At 45.5% G+C, this 22,811-nt stretch overlaps 1 protein-coding gene and 1 long non-coding RNA gene across 5 annotated transcripts; one reads left to right on the top strand and one right to left on the bottom strand.

Annotated features, from left to right (window-relative positions):
- Positions 1–233: 233 nt before the first annotated feature.
- LOC306802179 lies at positions 234–626 on the bottom strand. Its single transcript, XR_013774299.1, has 2 exons — positions 544–626; positions 234–408 (listed from the first exon to the last, which is right to left on the bottom strand). It is a non-coding gene; the product is annotated as an uncharacterized lncRNA (long non-coding RNA).
- Positions 627–885: 259 nt separating this feature from the next.
- On the top strand, positions 886–22,811 carry G3BP2 (G3BP stress granule assembly factor 2). Of its 4 annotated transcripts, none has more exons than XM_079306376.1 (12): positions 887–1,117; positions 8,142–8,260; positions 9,056–9,137; positions 10,175–10,348; positions 11,233–11,323; positions 12,200–12,302; positions 13,791–13,971; positions 14,924–15,022; positions 18,487–18,589; positions 18,844–18,975; positions 19,160–19,278; positions 19,992–22,811. In XM_079306376.1, the coding sequence occupies exons 2-12, from the start codon at positions 8,166–8,168 to the stop codon at positions 20,259–20,261; spliced, it is 1,449 nt and encodes a 482-aa protein (XP_079162502.1). In that variant the 5' UTR covers positions 887–1,117; positions 8,142–8,165; the 3' UTR covers positions 20,262–22,811. The 4 variants fall into 4 exon arrangements, with proteins under 4 accessions (XP_079162504.1, XP_079162502.1, XP_079162505.1 ...); XM_079306377.1 differs by having other exon boundaries at positions 888–1,117; positions 18,847–18,975; XM_079306378.1 differs by lacking the exon at positions 14,924–15,022 and having other exon boundaries at positions 886–1,117.

Genomic DNA, 22,811 nt, shown 5'->3' with positions numbered 1-22,811 from the left:
CTTATTGTCCACTAGCAGCAAAACAAGCCTGAGAAAAGAAAACCCTCTTCTCCTAAAACAAAGGCGTTTAGTTATTCAAAAGTTAGGAAAGGCTCCCCCTTCCCAACAGTGACAATTCAAGGCCCATTCTGGGCCAGTGCAGACAGACACCAGAACTCAGCTGATGTGTTCAAGTTGGCATAAAGAGATACTGGTCCTTAGCAACAAAACAGGAGATAACCAACATCAGACTCTTCTACAAACCAAACTTTATTACATATTTCCATCCTCACATACACAACCCCGAGAAGAAGAGCGAGCTACTTCCAAAAGAGGTGTCTGACACACCCCCAGCTGTCCTCTGGGAGACACAAAACACTCCAAGAGACAAATTCTGCCACCCTGTGAAGGAGTTATCGGGTATTTGACCTGCAATCATGGAGAGATTTTTACTTCAGCATAACTCAAAAAAGTTTCTATTTCAGTGAGAAGCTGCAAACTTCGAAGTGAGCCAAGGATGGGCGCACAGCTCTGTGCAGACCCCTGTTGTATCCCAACACTGACCGCACCATGGCTCTGCAGGAAAGAGACCTCCGTCCAAGCCAAACGGCTCCGGCGGGCAGGAACCAAACTCGCCCGGCCGCTCTCTGCGATGGGGCCTTGACACCACGGCAGGGGCCGGACACCCGAGCACAGCTAGGGAAGACTGGGGGGGAAAAAACCCCAATCCATGAGCAAGGAACGTGCCCCGCTCAACCCGGACCCCGCTCCCGCCCGGCCCCGCCTACTAAATACGCGCCGCCCCTGACGTCATCGCGCCAGCCCGCTGCTGATTGACGGAGAGCGCCGCCGGACGCCTCGCCCTTCCCCTGGCTGCCCCGCCCGTGCTCCCGCTCTGCGCAGGCGCGCGCACGCACGCACGCACGCACGGGAGCGGCGGCCGCCCGTCCTCCCCCGCCCGCCCGGCTGTGACACCGCCGCCGCCGCCGCCGCCGCCGCGCCCCGCTCGCCCTGTGCTGCCCGCGCCGCGGCTCCCGCCGCCCGAGGCACACGCTCGCCGCGCCCGGCTCCGCGCAGCTCCTGGCGGCGAGGGCGAAAACGCGCCCCAGCCCCGCGCTCCGAGACTTTTGTCCCCTAGGTGAGCGGCGTGAGGGGCGGGGGGGGGGCAGGGTAGGCCCCGTCGCGGGCTCTGTTTGCGTGTGGGGGGGGCGGCTGCTCAACGGTCGCTGAGGGCAGCGGCGGGAACGGCGCGCGCGGCGCTGAGGGCAGCGGCGGGAACGGCGCTGAGGCGCCGAGCGGGGCAGCGCCCCGGCTCCCGGCTTTGCCCTTCGCCGCCCGCCCCGGCCGCTGGCTCACGGCTCGGCTCGGCTCGGAGCGGGGGGGGGGGGAGCGGCTTTTGTTCTTCGTCACCTTGGCGGCTCTTCCGCCTCGCCCCGGGCGGCGCGGGGAGGCCGGGGAAAAGCGCCCCCCAGCCCCTCGGTACTCGGTGCTGCCTGTGGGGTTGGGCCCTGCGGTCGCCGCTTCCCGTCTCGCTTGGTGGATCGATCCCTGCGCAGGGGCCTCCAGAGGTACGTGGGCTTTGGCACGGGCTGAGCGCTGCTGAGCTCCCTTAGCGCCCCATCCTCGGCTCGGCGGGCCCGCTGCTCTCCTGCAGGTGCTTACGGCTGTGGTAACCTGGCTGTAAGGGCTGCCCGGCTCTGCCGACCTCGCCTTTCTGCGCTTCCCCTTTCCTCAGCCGTAACCCGGGCTGCTCTGTTTGCGCACAGAGTGATATCGCAGAACTTGTTGTGAGCACCCCTTATTCTGCAAAGCTGGATGCCTTGAGTAGATCTTGTCTGAGCTGTTCTGTTTTTCACCTGAGTTGAGCTCACTGGGTTCTCGGGCTTCTGCCTTCCCTCGGAGGTCACTGCAGTTCCAGTGTGGGTGCCCACGAACATCTCCACAATAAATCTTTTAAATCCTTTGGGTAGCTGGGTGAGCCTGGGTCTTGAGCTTGGTGCCCGGTACCGCTGCATAAAAAGACTGTCACGGAAGAGAATGAGACAATATGAGATTATTGTTTAATTTCAACCAGAAAGTTTTAGTCAATCATATAGCTATTGTGGCCTTCCGTGCTGGTTTGGCAACTCCCAAGCCCTCAGTGTGTTAGTTCAGTGTGCAAATGATCTACTTTCATTCAAAAAGAAGTGTAAAGATGCCCAAGGTACTTTTGAACGGTTGAGAAATAGGGGCAGTTATATCAATCCATACCCAAGTTTCTGAATGTAATGTGGCTCTATTATTGCAGCACTGCAAGACAGTATAGGATTTGTCAGCTTGGATTCTGAGCCGAGAAGTGGTTGCTGATAAACTGGTGTTGTTTTATTTTTGGCATTGATTTATTATTCAGAAGGCATTCTGTGTCCATTGTGATTGTGGGTGTGGGTACAGGGCCACACGTCCCCTAGGAAAGCTTGTCAGTCTTAAGGATTCCTTCTTCTTGTGGACCTTGCTTGGTTGGATGTCAGAAACGTAATCTTGGTTTGCAATTGGAAGCGTTCTTACAATAGTGTGCTTGCAGTGGGCTTGCTGTGGGAAATAATGATCTCTGTCTGATGATTTTTCACATCTTTTATGTGAAAACTGGCTTAAACTGAACAGAACCAAAAGTCCATCATCCAGGTGGCCACTGATGTCCATATGAATGTTTTCCTTTATGGAACTGAGGATTTAAATGAAGCATCTATTTTCACATTTAAGATTATTTCAGAGCACTGAAAATAGAGTGAGGAACCACTGTACCTTAAGGCACAGGGTTGGATTAGAGTCTTGTGCTGTGGTAGTTGCAGTGCTGGATATCACTGCTTTTGAGAGCATTTAACAAATAAATAACTGTGCTGCAACTCAAACAACATGGAAAGGTGAATATGTGAGAGTAACAGATGTATCTGATGAGACACTGGGAGAAATGACACAGAGATGGAGTGGCTCCCCCGGGGCAGGTCACTGCTGCTCTTTGGGTGGCTGTTGGCCCTTTGGGCCTGCACCAATGCAAGCTTAATTGCCCAGAGGATGATCTTCCCCTGTGGCAGCTGTGTGCCCAAGATACAGGGTGCTATTAAACTCCCAGAAAACCCCAATCACACACCAAAACGAAAGGAACCCCTCAGGAGAGTTTGATTTGCAAGCACTGTGTGCTGTGCCTTTGGGCTCAGCTAGCTGAGGATGTAGCACACGGGTAAAGGAGATCATAAAGGGGTTCTGGTAGAGTACACACGGTTAGTGGCCCTTGCTGCAGAGTGCCGACCTGGCAGAGCATGACAGGGAGATGGAGCTGTCACTAGTGGAGTCTTTTCTGGAACTTCAGATTGCCCTCTTGGGATTTTTTTCCTAGCAGTTTGTGCTACTTTGACTTACCAGGGGTATCCCCAGCCTCTGCAAGGCTGTGTGTTGGATGGCTGCTGGGCTCTCCGTTTGGATTTTTAGCTGTATTCAAGGTGTGGCTGCTCACACGATGTGTGGCGGTGATGGCATCTCAGCTGTGCTTACGGACTGCAGGAGCAGGTGTCCCCTGGAAAGCATTATTTTTAGCTTGTCTGCAGTAAGAGACACAGTTTGAATGAGATAATCTGGGTTCAGTAGAAATGTGTCCAAGGCTGTAAAAGCTGCTCTCCCCTTCTGTTTTCCTTCAGCTCCAGAGGTGTGCATGGTGTCCCTTGTGGCTTTGCTTAGTGTATCTGCTGTGTGGGGGACACCTTCCCAATTTGCAAGAACATTTTTCTCAAATTTTTCGTTTTAAGTGGTATAACTTGGACAAGAGTTGCAAACTTGGGGATGTACAAAAAAGCCATGCTGTTGCAGATTTATATGAAATGGTAGCTTGATGTCTGTGTGTCTATAGTTATGGACAAAATTTTCTATGGATAGCTTGTTCAGAGGATGAAATTTGCTTTTCAATAAAACAAAAGTTTATTTGCTTACAGTTTCTTATTAAAACAACTGATGGGGCCCACAGCTCCCTTGCATAACTTAAAAATTTCTCTTGATGGAGGTTATGTCCAGGTGATTTCTTCAGCTACTGTCAGAATTCAATTCAGCTTTTTTTGTTGTTTGTTTGTTGGGTTTTTTCCCCAAGTAGAATTGATGAAACATCCAGGCAGCTTCACTATTGTTAGTCTGTCTTGAAACAGGATAAAATGGCATTGGAATACCTCTTTGGGCACAACTCAAGACTTTGTGCCAACGTTTGTTCTCTGGATACCTAAATTTGAGGATGTAGGCCACCATTCTGTAGCTCATGGCCTCGGGTAACGGTGCTTTGCCACAGATGAGGAGTCATATTTCTGCTTTCTGCAGGCCAAGGAAAGTAATAATAATAATAATGATCATAATAGTAATGAGAATGCTTACATATATTATAGGGGGAAAAAGCTTTGCTAATGTCGGAGCTGCCTATTGAGCAAAATGCCAGGGAACATTTCACTACTCAACATGTAGCAGTCTTCACTACTTGTTCAGAAACAAATTGCTGCTGCCCTCTTGTGCAAACTGATGGATGATGATTTGGGGTTTGGTTTTTTTTTTTCATTCAGTTAAAAAAGAGACAAGCGCAGCTTAATAGAGCTTTGTATATAAAGACAATTGCAGGTTGAATGATTTTACATGATCACGCTTGAGTGTGGTGATGGGAAATGACTGCAGTTGATTCTCACGTTGTTGAGCACAATTGTCTCGGTGTGGGCTGTACCTCATCCCGTAAGCCTTCAGCAGCTTCAACTCATGGCAAAGGCTGGTTCCTTTCTTTGTTTGTCATGGCCATCAGAAGGTGTTAGGTGAATTTCAGTACTGTGCAGCTGTTCTTTGCAGGAAATTAGCTTTTCTGCTTTTGTTTGTTTGCTAGTTTTTGCCTGCAAATAACAAATAATTCCTTTCTGCGCCAGTTCTCTCATTGTTTTTGTTGTCTTGGAAGAAATCCTGCCTGTAGGCTGAAGTTATTGTTACAAGCTTGAGTCACACCAGTTGAAGATGGAAGGAGTATTTCACTGGCACTTGCGTGGGTTCTTTAGTTTTGGAATTGGGTTCCTCACCTCTTGAGTCCTGTCATGGGTAGAAAGAGATTCCGTGTTGAGTTGTGCCTTTCATTTTAGGAGTATACTGCAGAATATTTTGTGTGGCTCCCGATTCTCCTTGGATGAGGAAAGCGCTGGAAGTCCAGTGTGCCTTCCTGGTAACAGAGGAAGTGGAGGTAGTGGATAAGGTGGAAATTAAATCTTGGTGGTGAGTTGTTATGTCAGCTGGATGTCGGTAGGAGTGCCTGTGGATGAGCTGCAGCTGGATGGGTGTTCCTGTTACCCTGCCCGTGTGGCTTGAGGTTTTCAGCCATTGTGCGTGGTGGAGAGATTTTTTACCAGTACAGTTGCACCGTGAAGAAGCCAGCAGATGAGTGTGTATGATTTCTGGTGATTGCCACCTCAGACTAACAGCAATATTTTGTTTCTGGCTAGTGTGTACATGAGTGCCTCGAGCCATAAGTTCTCTTTTCTCAGTGGCTGCCCAGGCTGATCTAAGAATGTGGCTCATTGCATTCAGCTCAGAAGGGCACTCAGAGTCTTTCTTAGTCTGTTATTCCTGGGTGTGTACTGATGGAAACTGGAAACAGCTGTTACAGAGTATTGATATCGATGGGGCTTCCCTTGGTGCCTGGTAAGCCAGGGAGATAGCAGGAGTTCTTTGTAAATTTGGCCTGTTAAATTGTTGGTCTCCGTGTCCTGACTTTTGGCTTAAATTTCACTGGTGTCTTTACCTCCAAACCCCTTGGGCTGCTAAGGTTTGGGTCCTTGACTTTACGGAGGTGCTATTCTAATTGGGACACGTGGAGATTGTAATCTTTTGAAAACCTGGTTTCATGGCATCCACGTTGCTAGTGAGGAGTACCTCTGATTTTATTTCACTGCCTTTTAATGACCTGGAAGACTGAACATTAAGTTCCTTAAGGCTCTGCTATCCCTACTGAGATCTTTGAAGAAATAATGGAAGGAAGTAATACTGAGACAGGGGAAGAGTCATACTGAGACATCCTCTGCAGTTATGTGATGGGGTCATGTAAATCAGTGGTGCTGTCACTTGAAATATGGGAGAGGTGCACAGTGAGGAAATAGGACAGCCTCCAATCAAGAGGAGATGTAGTGTGGTACAGATCTCCTGTCGTGTAGGAAGAGATTATTATGTCACAGATTATTATGTTTTGTACCCAGAGACATTTTCAGTATTCACTGAGGTATGCTAGCAGATTGTTAACAAGTATACTTGGCTTATTGCTATATTCATAAGGACATGTGGTGGCTATCATCTGCTTTTTAACAGGTTCTTTAAAAAAATCCTGATGAAGTTCCATCTTTGTGTATTCTCCCAGGTGCTCATGGTGAAGATCCTGTCGCCAGTTTTGTGTTCGTTGCCTGCTTGTGAGGCAGGGGAACAAAAAAAAAAAAAAAAAAAAAAAGAATAGTCTCATGTGTAAAAACAGAGATGTCCTTCTTTTAAGGCTGCTTTCTAAATGGAATTTCCTAGTGCATGCCATTGCTGTAGTGTGAGCTGTGTTGGGAAGATCCTCAAATTGCTCATATTTTGTTTTCTTTCCTTTGCTTCTGCTTTGACCATGCACAGGGCTCAAATCTTTGATGTCCCTTAGTATTTTGACATTTGGTTTTGTGTCTCATAAGCATAATTACTTCCTCTGGGGCTTCCTGTGAAGCCAAACTAATACTGTGTTCCAGAGTTTTGTTGAGTTGTATCAAAAGGTTCATTTAAAAACCCTGTATTTCAATAGGGATTTGGATAACCCTGTCATAAGTTTTCTGATTTCTTATCTCCAGGCTCAAGGCTTGTATTTCACGCTTTGCCTTCTGCCTTACCAGCACATTTTTGAGACTGTTGTTTCAGGTGTGATTCCTGACTAACTGCATTTGGGAGCATCTCTTGGTATTGTGTTGTGGCTTGGATTGCTGGCTTGTGATAATTTTGGTTGTCCCTGAAGTGTAAACTATTTGAGCCAAGCATGTGGGTTTTTCCTTCAGAGTTTCAGTGCGATGCAGGATCTGAGATTTTTTTGCCATTGTTCCTGTATGTGTTCTGCCTTTATTAGAGGCCCTTCTTAAGCTGAGGTTAATCTCCCAGTTTTACTTCATATGCTTTATGTGCTGTCTGGCTGTAATTGCAAACAGTCTTTTGTTTGGCCACTGGTTTAGATTGATGGGCCTAGGTTATTTTGATGAAAACCCAAAAATCTTGCTCTAGGATTATTTCCCTAGTTGGAAACATGGATTTTTAACTTTTTCTTTGCCTGTTGCCTTGCATCCACATTAATTTTTGGAGAGAGAAAGTAGATGACACATCTGTGTGAGACCTGGAGGGTATTTCATAATCGCAGACAGTGGTAGTCTGAAGTGAGCTGGCAGAAGCAGCATGCTGGGTACTGGCAAACCATCAAAAAGCGTTTCAGGGTACTGAGGATTATTTTCTGACATGGATGATCTGCAGGACAGTATAGATAGCTAGGAGTGTAGCAGGTTGAAGCAGGTGATGCCCTGGAAGTCCTTTCCAACTGAGATGATTCTGACGAAGGTGAAATGCAGTTAGGTTGGACAAGTAGTGCCTGAGACCTGGGTCATCTCTGGGGCACTAAGGTGTCCCTTCCCTGTCTTCATGGAATGTAAATCCAGCCCACATGGTTACTTCATATTGGTGCTCCCCTCTTCATCTTACAGTAACCTTTTGAAGCAGAGGTACCAGCTGCCCTAAGAAAGTGTATTCCTGTTTGCTTTGCAGGACTGTTGAACTGTGTTCTTTAAATATTCATCAGCCAGAGGGATAAATAAATGGTGCAAGAGATTTGTAGCAGTTTTTGTTGGTTGGTTTCAGGGTGTGTTTTTATTGTTTTCAGAGCTCCTGTTCTATAAGGGACTTTGTATCCACTGTTCCCTCTTCATCAAAGCGATAAATGACTGAAATGTTCTGATTTACTCAAGAGAGGTGGGAGTGGATGTCCTGAACTGATTATTTTCTAGTGAATTAAGGCCGTGTATGCACAATTGTTTCAATTCTAATACCACAATGTTTATCCTTTTATGGGGAAGTTGTGATCCATAGGGATGGCTTCAAACTAACGGGACTATTTTCAATTGCAGCGTGTGACACTGAGTACCAAAGAAATGGTGATGGAGAAGCCAAGTCCCCTGCTCGTAGGGCGGGAGTTCGTGAGACAGTACTACACACTGCTAAACAAAGCTCCTGACTTCCTGCACAGGTGACATTTGCTCTGGCTTGTTCGAGTAGAGAGAAATATTCTGTGTTCTTGACACTCTGGGTGACTCCGAGATCACAGAAGCAATTCATGACAATTGTATTTCATATTTACTCTACAAGGGTGGATAGTAAAGGTGCATATTAGCATCTTGACCTCATGGCATCACCCTCAAAGCAAAGCATGCTACTAAAGAAAAACACAGAGTGATAGGATGTTTTTTTCTATTAATATAAATGTCCTGAAAATATAAAGCATTTGCCACATGCTTCATAAGCCAACAGTAACATCCAAATCAAATCAGACTATTCTAGGCTGGAAATGTAATTTCTAGGTGGAAGTAGAATGAAAGTGCCAAAGGATCTCTGAAAGGTAGAAAATATTGGAAGAAAAGTATTGTAAGCAAGTGTTTGTATTAAAATACCAAAACCATGAGTTCGGTGCTGGCCTAGGCTGTGAAAAGAACAGGGTTCAGAGGAGCAGCAGGAGGGTTGCACCTCACTGGGCTGATGCCTCTGTCAGAGGCAGGGGATCCTGAGGGTGAGGAGCCTTCCAGCCTAAATGGCCACCTTCCTTAAAGGATGCAAGCCAAAGGCTGAGGTTGATACAGGAGGTTGCTAATCCTTCTCAGGCAAACTGCCCTGCTGAATATTCAGTTTGTTTTCTCCTGTATGCTCGGAGCCTCTTGAATCTGGGAAAATTCATGAAGCATAAAGCTCTACAACTTTTGGCTAAAACATTTTTTGGATTTGGTTCTATTTTTTCACTTCTGTGATTTGTACATCTCTTTGCTTGCAGGTTTTATGGCAGGAATTCTTCTTATGTTCATGGAGGACTGGATGCCAGTGGGAAACCGCAAGAAGCAGTGTATGGTCAGGCTGTGAGTATTAAAATTTGTCTTGTAATCCTCATTAATGTTCAGAATAAATCAAGGGTTTTTCTTTGATTTTCTTCCCTGGTGAGTAATGGATTGTGATACTGCTTCCTGTTCAATGACAGATAGGGTTTTGTTAGCTTGAGAGTTATTGTTTGCTTATTTCTGCTTTCGTGGGCAGTTGTGTTTGATTCTTCAGCTTTGCATCTGGGCTGCAGAAAATATCTTTAGGATGGGAAACAAAATCAAGAGGACCTGATAGATTTGGGCTATAAATGTGTCTTGTTTCAGTTAGAAGTAGTTTCTCAGGAAAGGACTGATCTTTGTGAATTTCATGAAATTTTGGTGTGAGTGGATTTTTGTTCAAGTGGAGCATAACCATCTGAAGAAATGAATGAAGTGAACTGAGGATTCCTTTGTTGTACTGCATTGTCAGAATTGTCTGTCACCTAGGACATCTCTGCATGTGGCAGCCACATCTTTGAGTGGTGTGGCTTTTTGTCCAGGGCAGGCCTGGTGTCTTCTCCCTCCACAGGCAGCATCTTATTTGCAGCACAAAAATGTTGGCAGTGCAGATGTTCCCTGCTCCCGTGATGTTTGGTACTTCCACAATGTATAAAGGGTTGGTTTTGGGTTGGTTTTTTTTTAATGTTTTGGGGCTGGTAGTTTTTGTTGTTGGGTAAATGTAGAGGTTTTCTTTATTTTTGTAACACAAGCTAAAGCCTGTCCCTTTCACAGGCCCTTAAAAAAAGTTAAAGCCTTAAAATAGGTCATGGATTTTAAAACAGCTGGAAGACTTGGATAGCAAGTCATATGCTGTTTGACTACTCTGAGAAATAGTTGAATCCTAGTGAAAAAATTCAGCTGAAAAGTTAAGTGAGCTCAGAAAGACTGTTCTCAGAGAAAGACACTTCTTGGTTCCTGTATTTATCCTTTGAGCCTCAGGGGAGTGCTCTTTGGGGCTTCCTTGAGACTGGGGTAGGTGAAAGGCAAAAGCTCAGTACAGAGGTCAGTGCAGCTAAAATGTATCTGTCTCCTTGTAGGAGATACACAAGAAGGTGATGTCCCTGCAGTTCAGTGAGTGCCACACCAAGATCAGGCACGTGGATGCTCATGCCACTCTGAGCGATGGGGTGGTGGTGCAAGTCATGGGAGAGCTGTCAAACAACGGGCAGCCCATGAGGAAGTTCATGCAGACTTTTGTGCTTGCTCCAGAAGTAAGTATATGCAAGATGGTGTCAAACTTCAAATAAAGATGGGGAAAAAACTGGCCTTACCTGTAGCTACAGTTTGTCATATTGGGACAAAAAGTAGGATCTGGCTTTAAAATTTGGTCTGGAGGGTATAATTAAATGTGTCACAGTGTGTGAGTGCAGAGAATCTAGTGTATTGGATCCATCCTGAGCTGTTTTGTTTCCTTGGACTTGAACTGTTGGAAAGTAATACAAAGACAATTGAAGCCTGCATTTGGGAGCTGCCAGTGGCACAAATAATTTTTTTAAATAATAAGGTTCAGCTCTGTAGATCAAATCTCTGCTGTAGTTGTGTAGTTTCAAGTCTAATGGCAAATGTGAGTATGGGTTGCACAGGCTTGAATGTAGCTCTTGGTGAGAGCAAAGCTGTGCACAGATAAAAGGTGTTGTGTCTTCTTTCCCCCTGCTGCATCACGAGCTGTTGTGTTGGAGATTAGTGTTTTAGGTTCATGTTGAATTTCTTCTTTGTGTGTTTCCCTGCACAATTCTGTAAGCATACAGCCGCCCTGTGGAAGGTCAGGGTTTTTATTGTAGAGTTTTTGTAGTAGGGAAAAATGAAATTCCTCAATGAAACTGATGGGCTGTGCGCTTAGTTAAAATCTATGATTGCTGTGACTCAGAAAAATGAGCAGATTTTATTCTGCTTGAAACTTCCTTTTTCAGTTGGGCAGAAGCTACTGTTCAATTGTTTGCTTAGAGAATAAGAAAATAACTCAGAAGGTAACTTTAGTGCCACAGTCCTCTTGCAAAATGTCAGTGTGTACCCCAAAACTTAGGTCAGTGGTCTGCCCTTCTGTTGCCTGCTGATACTCTATGTATGCTAAACACTGCATATTCCTCTGTTACAGGGATCTGTTCCAAACAAGTTCTATGTCCATAATGATATCTTCCGATACGAAGATGAAGTATTTGGGGATTCAGAGGGAGAACTTGATGAAGGTGAGAAGGGCTGCATGTCTAGGGTTTGTCATCATTGTTCCTCTCTCCCCTGTTGCCTTCTCGTGGGGCACAGGGCTGTTGTTACTGAAGCTCTGCTGGTTCACAACGTTCTGGAAAATGAAGGTCCTGTAGTAGTGCTGTGTTCCCTGAAGGGCTGAACTGGCTCACAGAGGATGAGGCTTGACAGAGAATGGAAGCAATGAGCAACAGGACTTCTGCTGCTTTAGCTGCAGCAGGCACACTTGTGTTCTGTGATCAGTCAAATTTGTGCATGACTTGAAGAAAAAGTCTTACTGGTTTTCAAATATGAAACATAGTTCACTTTCACATCATCATCATCATGATACTCAATGATTCATTGCTACTTGAGGGCTGAATTGGACCTGAGTTGGGCTTTTTCCCCTCTGTTCAATAAGGCAGAGCAAATCAGAGTGGAGCCAGAACGAATGTACGTGTGCTTACTGGATGGTTTCTGGAATTTTTCATCTTGAGTCTGTGGAACAGAGCATTTTAGGCAATCATCCTTGTAGTTGAGGTCCATCTTCTTAGTCTGAGGCACTGAGATTTATGAGGTAATAGTGCAATCTTTCTCTTTCACTGCCACCATAAGAAAAGCACCCACTGCTTTAAAAGATCCTCAGAACTTCCTCCCAGAACCTCCTAGAGGTAGTATGTCTCTGGCTTCCTCTTTTTGTGAAAATCGTGAACAGCCAAGCCTCTTGACTGAATGGCAGGCTCTTCCATCTCTTTTTGTAGCTTATTTTACCATGTTTTGTTGGTTAAGCTTTATTTTGATTGTTACTAATGTAATATGCTTTTATTTTAACTGCTTGTGTACGCTTATGGAGAGATGACAAGTTTTTTTAATTGTGTCAGAGTCTGAGGAAGAGGTGGAAGAAGAGCAGGAGGAAAGACAACCATCACCTGAACCTGTGCAAGAGAATGCAAGCAGTAGTTACTATGAGAACCATCCTGTAACGTAAGAAGTCCTTTTATTATATTAACTTGCTTTTTTAATAAAAATGAGAGACAGAATAGCTTTGGCTTTAGGTTTTGGATGTGATTTAGCAGGTAGTTTAGGAAAATACACTTAGTTTGATAGAGATGTGTGTTAATATTACATTATTTTGAGAAATTGCTTCTTTATTGAAGAGAGGAAAAGGGGTATTTTGTAATGCTTGTCACTTATTTTCACTTCTGGTCTCAAAAGTGAGAGGAAAAAGGAGTGACCCACGTATACCTGCACACTTAATGGAATCTTTGTAATTGAGACTTGGAACATGTCTGATATGGTGTGACAAGTCACAGGTGCATTAACAAAAGGCTGGTGGAGCACAGATAGTTTGGGTTGGAACACACCTTTTAAAGGTCATCTAGTCCAATCCCCTGCACTGTGCAGGCACATCCTGATATGTTATTCAAATTTGAATAGCTCTTGGAACTGAGAGAAACACGTACGTTTTGGGAGGCTGCTGTACAGATGTATTGGAAAAATAGGTCTCTGTCCTGAGTGTATGCTAATCTCAACAAGATTAAAAAAACAAGATATTTATGATTTTGCAAGAAAAATACAAAAAACAACCAAATAACGCCCACAAACACAAAGAAACAAACAACACCAAGCCCTGTGCTTTAATTGAAACATAGCAGTGGCATAATGTGGGCCAGAACCAACTTTCTCATTCTCCTGTAAAAAACCATGTATAACATTACTGGACAATACCTGCTGAGTGCATCAGAGGTAGTACTAAACAAAAGTCACTTAATGCTTCTCATAAGAAATCTGATGGAAAAGTGGAATCTGCTGGAATTCTGGTAGTGTCTTGCTCAAGATAATGAAGCAAGTTTTGGATGCCTGAAAGCATGAAGTCAGGTCTTGCTTTGGGGTTACTGTGTCATTTGGAAAGAGGCTGTAAAGGCATTGTTCATCACAGAGTCACTTGAGCAGGTGGTGACCTGTGGCAGGAGCTGTATAGACTGATGGTAAGGTAGGATTTTGGGGTGGCTGAAGAGAGAAGATATTCAGATCCCCTACCTTTCAACCACACAGAGCAGAGAAGTAGTAAGTGGGACTCACAGCTGCTTTGGTACTGTTTTGGTAAAGAAACTGTAAGTTTCTTTTCAGAATTGGCTTTGATTATGTGTGTAGGGTCCTCACTGTTTGTATTCTTTTAGAAGCAGCAGTTGTTGAGTTGAGCACCTCTTCTCCAGGGTTAAAAGGCTTTGTGATTGTCTGCAGAGAACTGTAGGACATCTCTTTGCTTCAGCAGAAGTAAAATCTGGTTTTGTATCCAGCACAGGAGTGCAGCTTGACTTCTCACTGTATTGTATAGGTACAAACCACGTTGTAGCAAATGGAGACACAACAATCTTTTTCATAGCAGAGCTGTTGCCATAGCACAGTTTACAAAAGGTGATAAAGTGCAAAGCAATTGATAAGCTCATGAAATGCATTTGACTATTGTAGCAATGGGATAGAGGAGGCGCTGGAAGAATCTTCTCATGAACCTGAGCCAGAATTGGAATCTGAAACAAAAGCTGAGGAGCTGAAAGCTGAAGTAGAAGAAAAGACCCTTGAGGAGCTAGAAGAGAAATCTCCATCTCCACCTCCTGTAGAACCTGTTTCACTACCGCAAGAACCACCAAAGGTTAGTTACAAATCGTATCTGTGCTACTAAGTGCAGATGGAAACCAGACTGGCCTTTAAACTTTGCCTTTTTGGGTGGCTGAACTGGTGCCTCTCTGTAGTGCCATGCTGTATGAGCAACTAGGCTTGACCTTGGAACTTGTAAAAATGCAAAGTTTCACTAAAAAGGGGGAAAATGGTATTTTTAAGTGCTGCTCATCACCTATTGTAGACTTTAAGCTCTTGTAAAGTGTTTGTGTAGATATATGCATGTGTTGACATTTTAAAATGTGCAGTTAACAGGTTAAGGAAACACCTGTAGCTACCACTACCAAAAATCTCATACAATGGGAGCTGCTGCTCTTTCCTTGAAAAGAAATGGAACACGCTGATGCTTGCACAATTGCTGCAGCAATAGGTTCAAAATCAATCTGGGGGCATTGACTGTCTCCTTAGAGGCAGGATGCCTAATCTTAAAAACCAGAGTGCACACTGTACATTCTCTGTTGTGCTTACACCAGAGAGCTTGCAAAGTGCTGGGAGCAGCCAGGGAGAGCTGGAGTGAGGTCATTTTCTAGCTCCAGTGCGTCTCCCGTATTTTTTTTCCAATCCTTTTTTCTCTTCATTTTTGATCATAACTTCAGGCATCTGCTTCCTTTCTTGGTGCAAAAGACACTTAACACTACAGGATTTTCAGTCCTAGGTTTGGTTATCTTGTGGAAAGCAGTGATCTGGGAATGCTGAGGGCTCTGGGTTCACTCGAGTAGCAGTAGTGGGCACACTTGTTCCATGCTGTTGGAATCCACAGGCAGCTGGAACTGCAAACCCTTCTGTATCTCCACTGTAATGCTTGCACAGCCATTATTTAATAGCCAGATATGAACCAAAAGTGTATTTTTAGCAGATGAGTTTCCCTGTAGGAATGTCAGTGGTTTGCCATGATTAGTAGCCTAGGTTTGTTGCATTTCCTGCAGGCTTTCTCTTGGGCTTCAGTGACCAGTAAAAACCTGCCTCCTAGTGGTACTGTTTCTTCCTCTGGAATTCCACCCCATGTTAAAGCACCAGTCTCACAGGTAACCCATCTGTGAACACGTTGGATTGTCTCATTACTTCTGCAAACTGCTTCAGTTTTTTAAATTAACAGATCAACTTGTTTGACTTAAATTGCACAAAATAGTTGTGTCTTAAATGTTAATGCACTCACCTCCTTGTCGCAAGTAAAGGCACGAACATGTAACTGGTGTGACTTTGGGTGATGGTAATGTTAAAATCTGTTCTTGTGGAAACAGGAAATCACTCCTGGGTTTTTTTACCTAACTTAATGGCATATGGTTTGGTTTAAAGGGGAAACACCAATTCCCCAGAAGATGTGACTTTTCTGAAGTGTCTTTGAAAAGGACATTGGTGGCAGTAGCCCAGCAGTAAAAAGAGAGTGCACCAGTTCTGAGGTGCAAGGTTGCCATGTAAGGCAAACATCCACAAGACTATGCTGGATTTCCTTATCCATGGATAATTAGTGGTCACAGAACCCTGTACCAACTTATGACTGTGTGAGGAATGGAAGGATTCACATTTCCTTGCCAGGACAATGCTATCTTCCCATTCCTAGGTTGACTGGGTGAGGAGGGAAAAGAGGAGAGCAAGTTTGATCCAGTGGCAGCTCATGTTGTGCTCATGCCAAGGTGGTGTGAGACATTCTGAGACTCGATTCAGCTTCCTCCACCTGTGTAAAAGGGCTCAAACCAGAACATTTTTCCTTTCCCCCCGTGCATTGACAGGGCGTGCAAAGTACTGTATCTTGAGTTGCTCCTGCTTCCAAAAGGCTGCAGTTTTCAGTAGAACAGCTGGGTTGGTGCAGCTCTTGTTCTTGCACTGGTTTCTTCTCAATTTTTTGGTAACAGAGAGATCCCTGTGTAGGACTTGCCTTCAGCCAAATGCGTGTTAAAAAAGAAACAGGGAAGAGAAAGAGAAAAATCAAACTAAAACTCTTCTGTGTTGCCTCTGTTGCTTGTTGTGCTTTGTGCCTTTTGATTTCTGTTGCTCTGACTTTCTGTTTTAAGTAATGGTATGTGGATGTTTCTGAACAATACTGACAGGGCAGGAATTTCAACTCTCAGCTCTTCTGTAACCAGAATTAGTCAATTCTGAGCTCCTCTTCTTGAACATATTTTAGACATAGTGTGTAGAAATCTGGTAGAAAAGGCACCTGAACAAGCAGCAGCTTTTTCCTGCTCTCGTGCATCCTCTGGTGCCAGACACTGTGCACGTAAATGAGGAGAGAAGATGGCATGGTGGGTGGGTGGTGGTTCCTTTGAGATGCTGTTCTAGCTGGTGTCAGTGATGTTACAAAGAAATAACTGCCCTGCTCATTCTTTTCTCTGCATCACTCCAGTCTCTTCCCCCCCCCCCCTTAGCTTCTATCAAGAATACAGTCCCTGTAGTGTTAACTCCTCAAAGGACTGCAACATACTGTTCTGGATATAAAAGGGTTCAGGGCTGTTTCCTTACAGCTGTGGAATGAAACAGGTCAGCATTTCTTGCTCTTTTTCTAGTTACAGATGATTAGAAATCAACTTGCCTACATCAATAAACTGGGACTTTTCCTTATAGCATTTGCAGTTATTTTTATCTCCCATTTGTATTACTGCATTGTTTGTCATAGGGCTGCAGAGGAGCAGGGGTAGGCAGGGCCTGATTCTTGTCTTTTGGGATGAGTCCCTTTCCCTCCCCACAAGAGATCCTGAAGAGAAGGGACAATGCCATTTCCTTAATGGTTGTCAAAACTCTGCCAGGCTGAGGTTTGTGGCATACTTGGCTCCTGTGGTAATTTAGGTCTCTTGAACTCCTTACTCAGTGTCCTTCCATCCAGTCTGTGCCTGCTGGGACATGCTGGGAGGTGTGAGTTGTAATGAGCTGCTGCTAGGGCTGTAAATGCAGCCCTGGTCTCTGGAATCTTGTGCTGCTGCCAGTTGTGGCAGTGTTTTGGGGAGCACAGTTCTGTACAGGGGCTTTCCTCTTGAGGCAATGAGTCAGCCTTTTCCTGTAAAAAGGATGGTACTCCTTAGATGGTACTCCTCCAGCCAGGCATATCAGCTGTTTGTGTGCTGAGTGAGATGTTGAGCAAAGCACAAAGCAGGCAGGTACAAGGTCACTGTTACTTGGGATTTAACAGCAGCACATCAGTGACTTAGCAGGGCTGACCGAGGAAGGATAAGCCTGATAGCTAGGAGTATCTAAGAAATGGGGGTCTGAAGGTACCAAGTTTTGCTTTTGAGCTGTAATTTATGATATGTTTGAGATGTGTGAGTGAAAGATGGCAAGGAGCTCCAGTGACTCAGGAAATACAACAGAACAAGATTTAGCAGGAAGGCTGATTTTCCAAGCTCCTTCTCAGAACTGAAAAAGTGACCCTAGAAGTGTTGTGAGGACAGGCTAATGCCAAACTGCATAGAGCACAAGTCATAGGAGGGCTAAGATGTTCATTTGGTGTATAGTACTTGCACATTGCATGTAAAATCCAGTCTTTTTTCCCCAGGGAGTACTCTTGTCTGGAACTGGCCATTGTCCTGAGTCCTTAAAGAAAAATAAGGGAGATGTTTAATATAAACTGCTTCTCCCCAGCAGTCTGGGCCTATAGCTGTTCACCTTGTGTATTATCTTACTTGCAGCCTACTTGTGTGTTTTTGTGCTTCTAAGGATAATTTTGTTTTTCTTAGACAAGAACCCAGCACACTAACAGCTGCTTAACTGTTGTACAGAAAATGCCATTAAAAAAATCGTGGGAATCGCTTCAGTGACCAGCAGTCTGCATAGAAACGTTTTTATTGTATTAATTCTCATAGAGCTAATTTTCTGCTTGCAAAAAATTGGAATGGGTGTTCTAGTACCTGAATACGAAGGGTGTACTTTGAGCATCATGGTCTTGACATGAGCAGAGTTGAAGTGTGTGCTAAGATGTAGTCTGTAGAAATTCAAATCAAGAAATACTACACTTCCAAGGGCTTTTGTTCTCCTCTTTCTTTTTGGTAGTTTCCATATAGTTGTTTGGCACTTGAGGGAAATAATTCCTCATGGACTTGGGCAGAGCATGTGATTTGCCCATCTCTTTGTGTTCATCTTGGACTGCCTCCTAATCCATGAAGTTTGAGTTTGGCTTGAGGAAGTTTTATGGCCTCTAGGATTTAAGTCAGGCTGAGGGATTTGTGAATAGCAGAACGTTGGGGTCTCAATGCCTGGTCAAACATGGAAAATTTGCCTTAGCCATGTTTTGGGGAGATGCTCCAATTGAGAGATGTTTGCTTTCCAACTTCTGACAGTGATAAATGAATACTGCAGTCTTGGATTGGTACAGAGGAATTTAGACAGGTGAAAAAACCACTCCCAAACACATTGACATTGATGTCTATCTTGCAGAGTTTGTTTTGTGCATGCCACTTACCCATGTCTTGTGTTATGGGGGTTTTTGTTTTGGTGAATTTGGGGGTTTGGGTTGTTTTTACCCAGCCAGTGTTAAATAACACATGTTCTCTTCTTTTAGCCAAGAGTGGAAACTAAACCTGAGGCTCAGTCTCAACCTCCTCGCATTCGTGAGCAGCGTCCCAGGGAAAGACCAGGGTTTCCACCACGAGGACCTCGGCCAGGTAACGTGGGTGAGCTTGTGTCTGCTTAGAGGGGTTAATGAGAGGTGTCTCCTGAAGCCTCCTGTGTGTCCGTGTCATGTTTGGCTGGTCATGAACTGCCTCTGCCTGCTGCCTTCAACGGGAAATGGGGGGATCTGATTTGGACTCCAGGCTGGCTGGAGTGAATATTCTTGTTGCTGCTCCTAGGTGTGTTTATCCAGATTTATACACGTCTTTTAATCTCAGTGCTTCTGCCTTCCTCTCTGTGTTGACAGTAGGAAGGGGAGACATGGAGCAGAACGAGTCGGATAATCGCCGCATAATTCGCTACCCAGACAGCCACCAGCTCTTTGTTGGGAACTTGCCACATGATATTGATGAGAGTGAGCTGAAAGAATTCTTCATGAGTAAGTAGTGATTCCAGCTGCAGGTACTAAGATGGGAAACTGTGTTAAAAGGTCACGTAACACTGATTTGGACTAGCTGGGTAAGCTTTTGCACAGTGCTGCAATACAGATGTCTGGAATGAGCAGAGGGTAGAACTGGCACTGCGGGTTTCGATAAGGTGTCTCTTCCCTTGTCTTTCTCCAGGCTTTGGCAATGTGGTAGAACTTCGTATCAATACTAAGGGAGTGGGAGGAAAGCTGCCTAATTTTGGTTTCGTGGTATTTGATGATTCTGAGCCAGTCCAGCGAATTTTAGTTGCAAAAGTAAGTATTGTCATTGGGTACTGAGTGTCCCCTGCCAGGGATGGACCAAAAGCCCTAAACCACAAGTATTGTGGGGCATCCTAGTTTGCATTGCCATTGGCTCTGGCATTCAAAAAGCAGCTGAAAGAAAAACCAGTTTTGGCACAGCCCTTCTATAGGGAGTGCTGTGTAGCTTTAAAAGCTGTGCCAGGGTTCCTCAAACTGCATCATGTGGAATTGGAGTTTTTTACCTCTCCACACAGAGCTCAGAACTTAAGTTTAGAGATCCTTTAGCTGGAAGTGGAACAGGTAGCCTTTCAAAGGGCATCCTGTGGATCTCTGAGTGCCGCACCCTGGGGTCGAGGGGGACAGCAGAGTTATTTGCAGTTTTACTTTGAGGAACTGGAGGGGAGGAAGCAGCAGTTTTCATTTCTGACATGTGAGAGTGAGACCTAGTACAGCAGTTCTTCAGGAGCTTCAACCCTGAAGTGGAAAGACTAAAGCTGGCAGTGAAGAGGTTAAAGACAGTGCTGCTTTTGCTTGGGACCAACAGTTCGATTCCTTGCCTGCCGAAGCGAGTGTACAAATGGTGTTGTGTAGGGCTGCAGGGAGCCCTCAGCAGGTCCCGCTGCCTGGGGCGTCGGCGAAGGCGCCGGCGCGGAGCCCTGGCGCGCTCGTTCGGAAGGCGCCGTGCCGCGGTGACTAACGTGTGCCCCGACTGCTTTTCCCCCAAGCCCATCATGTTCCGCGGGGAGGTGCGGCTGAACGTGGAGGAGAAGAAGACGCGGGCCGCCCGCGAGCGGGAGACGCGCGGCGGCGAGGAGCGCAGGGAGCTGCGCCGCGGCGAGAGAGGCCCGGGCGGGCCCCGCGGCATCGTGGGCGGCGGCATGATGCGCGAGCGGGACGGGAGAGGGCCCCCGCCGCGGGGCGGCATGGCACAGAAACTGGGCTCTGCGCGGGGCAGCGCGCAGGCGGAGGGCCGCTTCACCGGACAGCGGCGCTGAAGCGCCCCCGCCCCGCCCCGCCCCGCTCGGCTGCGGCGCGGCCCATCGTGTTTGCATTCTTGTTCCTTTTTTTTAGCTTTGGAATGTGACACCGCCCTTCTGATCGTTTCTTTGATGTGAAAACATCCTTTGGTTTCCGATTTAAATTGAGGTGGACATTTTTTCCCCAGTTTCACAACAGGAGTCACACTCTTAATTTATAAATGTATACTTGGAGAATTGAGGACTAAAAATAAAGAAAAAAGAAAAAGAAAGAAAACAAAAGACCGGTTAACTATCTGCAACAGAAGCTGAACTAAAGGACATGCCCAGTAGAATTCAGGTCCTTTCAGTCAAAAACCCTCTGCTGCACATTTGGTGTAAGTGTTACCGTTTCTGCCTACTACTGTTGGAAACACAAATAGTGCAATTTGTGCAATTGGAGAAGCTTGCCTTTTTTATTTTTCCTTCTTAGAACACTTGGCTCCAGACAAACTCGTGTTTACGCACTCATCTAAATGCACTAATGGGTCCTCTGAACTCATTTATACTGACAGCTGCAGGAGGCATCGGAGGGAAAACCTTCATCCTCTTACTCAGACAGAATAGCTTGGGGAACGATGCGGGCATCTGCTCTGCTTGCTGTGACCAACCTCTGTACACACAAACCTTAATAAGACTACACCTCTGTTCCAGAAGGAATGCAGTTAGCCGTAACCAGAACCCAGAGTTTGCAAGTCGTAGCCCTGAGAACGCAACAGGTTTGATAGCTCACATCAGATCTTTCTATCTGCCCTTCTTCAGTGCAGGGATGGCTGCTCAACACACTCCTCCTTCCCCTTCCCCTTCGAGAAGCGTTGTACAGTGAAACTTGTCTTGACTGTATTTGAGTTCTCTGGTAATGTAATTAGCATGATGGTGCCTTCTATGAATACATCATTCCAGTCTTGCTGGTGATTTTGTACAGTATAGTGTATGAAGTACTGTGCTGCAAAGCCAAGCGGCTGCAAAGCATTTAAAGGAAATAATTGGAAAATTGTATTAAAAAAATTGCAGTATCTTTCAATGAGTAAACATTGCTAAAATGATCATCCACCTTGCTCTTCAATTAACAAGTTCGCCTGGTTTGTTTTTGCAGTGGGGGGGAAGGGAGGATGAAGGCATCCAAATAGTCTCCAGGTTGTCTCTTTAATCAGTGTCAGAGTTAAAGAAAGTGGAGTTCTGATCTCTCTTGGACCTGAATTTCAGAAGTCAGTCCAGAATGGTGGGCGCTTCTGGCCAGCTTGTAAAGGGTAGACCTAAGCATCCTTTGTGAAGGTGAGCAAACGGGGATACTGCAATTTTCAGAGAACTAAACAGCAGCTCTTAAGTTCCTGCATTTTCCAGTTGCACTTTTTAAAGAACTTGTACTCATTTTGCACATGCCTCTGGGCTGAAGCTGAAGCCGCTGCGGCTCTGGGCCGCTCCTGCCATGTGGCTCTCCTGGAGAGGAGTGTGGTGGACGATGTCCCGCAGCGCGCGGCGCTCCCCGGTGCCGCTGCAGCCGGCGGGGCCGTGCTGGGAGCACGGGGCTGCAGGTGCACAAGTGCCACCGCTGCAGCCGCTTCTGGGCGGGGGAGACCGGACTGTGCAAGGGCCATCGCAGGCCAGAGCAGGGAGGGCATCCTGCATTGTGCAACTGTTTGCTGCTTTTGAGTAACGTGGAAGATTTTGCACATCTCTTCTGATGCTTGCTAGGCGAGGGGAAGAGGCATCTGTCTGTTCTCTCCCAGACTTGAGGTCTTCTGTGTTCTGTGGTAAGTCTTGCACTATTTTCATACACTTTTTTTTCTGGGACACATTTCTACCAATTGGCACTTTCATATTTCAGTTTTTTTGTTGAAGGTCTTGCAATTTCAGCTGTTACCTGGAAATCTGTAGTACTTGAACTGCTCGCCACACAACTCCACTCCTTAGGTTTGAAGCCCTCGGACAAACTGCTGTCATCAGTTAGCAGTTTGCCACCAGTGTGGTTTGTGTAGCCTGGAGGTTTGTTTTTTTTCCTTCTGTAGTGCTGTGGTGTTTTGCTGCCACCTAATTCGTTTGAATGGCAAATGGCATTGGGAATAATGGACGACAAAAACGGAGTAGTATAAAGAGCTCCTGAGCCATTCTGCTGTTTGGCTTGCTTCTTGTTTAAGTGACACAAACCCTTGGAACATCATCAGAGAAGTTTACATGGTGATAGCTCACCTGCTGTACTGTGGACTCGTGTTCTGGACCCTCTGAATAGTAAATGTACCTCTTAGAGCAAAGGAAGGGATTCACTGACCATTACTGTTAGTCGCTGATTTGTGAATGGTGGGAGTATTTTGTCATTACGGTTCTACTTCAACAAACTTGGCTGACCATCTTGACTTTAGTAGGTATTCGAGACAGTGGATTACCATCTTTATTGCTGTAACTTGTCAAGCATTATATGCTAGTAGATTCTAGTTGAATTGTTGCAGGTGGAAAGTATTTTTACTTTTAAGTTTCCATTCTGAATGTGTTTTGACTAAACATACCAATAAACTACTGATGTCTGCAGCA

This window comes from Erithacus rubecula (genome assembly GCF_903797595.1).
Source record: "Erithacus rubecula genome assembly, chromosome: 5".
NCBI classification, from domain to species: Eukaryota; Metazoa; Chordata; class Aves; order Passeriformes; family Muscicapidae; genus Erithacus; species Erithacus rubecula.
The sequence above is the reverse complement of the archived record's forward strand: the minus strand, read 5'-3'. Positions and strand labels throughout refer to the sequence as shown.

Coding starts and splice junctions, on each gene's coding strand:
- G3BP2 (XM_079306376.1), top strand. CDS start 8,166: ATGGTGATGGAGAAGCCAAGTCCCCTGCTCGTAGGGCGGGAGTTCGTG. Junction 8,261..9,055: donor GCTCCTGACTTCCTGCACAG/GTGACATTTGCT, acceptor CTTTGCTTGCAG/GTTTTATGGCAGGAATTCTT. Junction 18,976..19,159: donor GCTGAAAGAATTCTTCATGA/GTAAGTAGTGAT, acceptor GTCTTTCTCCAG/GCTTTGGCAATGTGGTAGAA.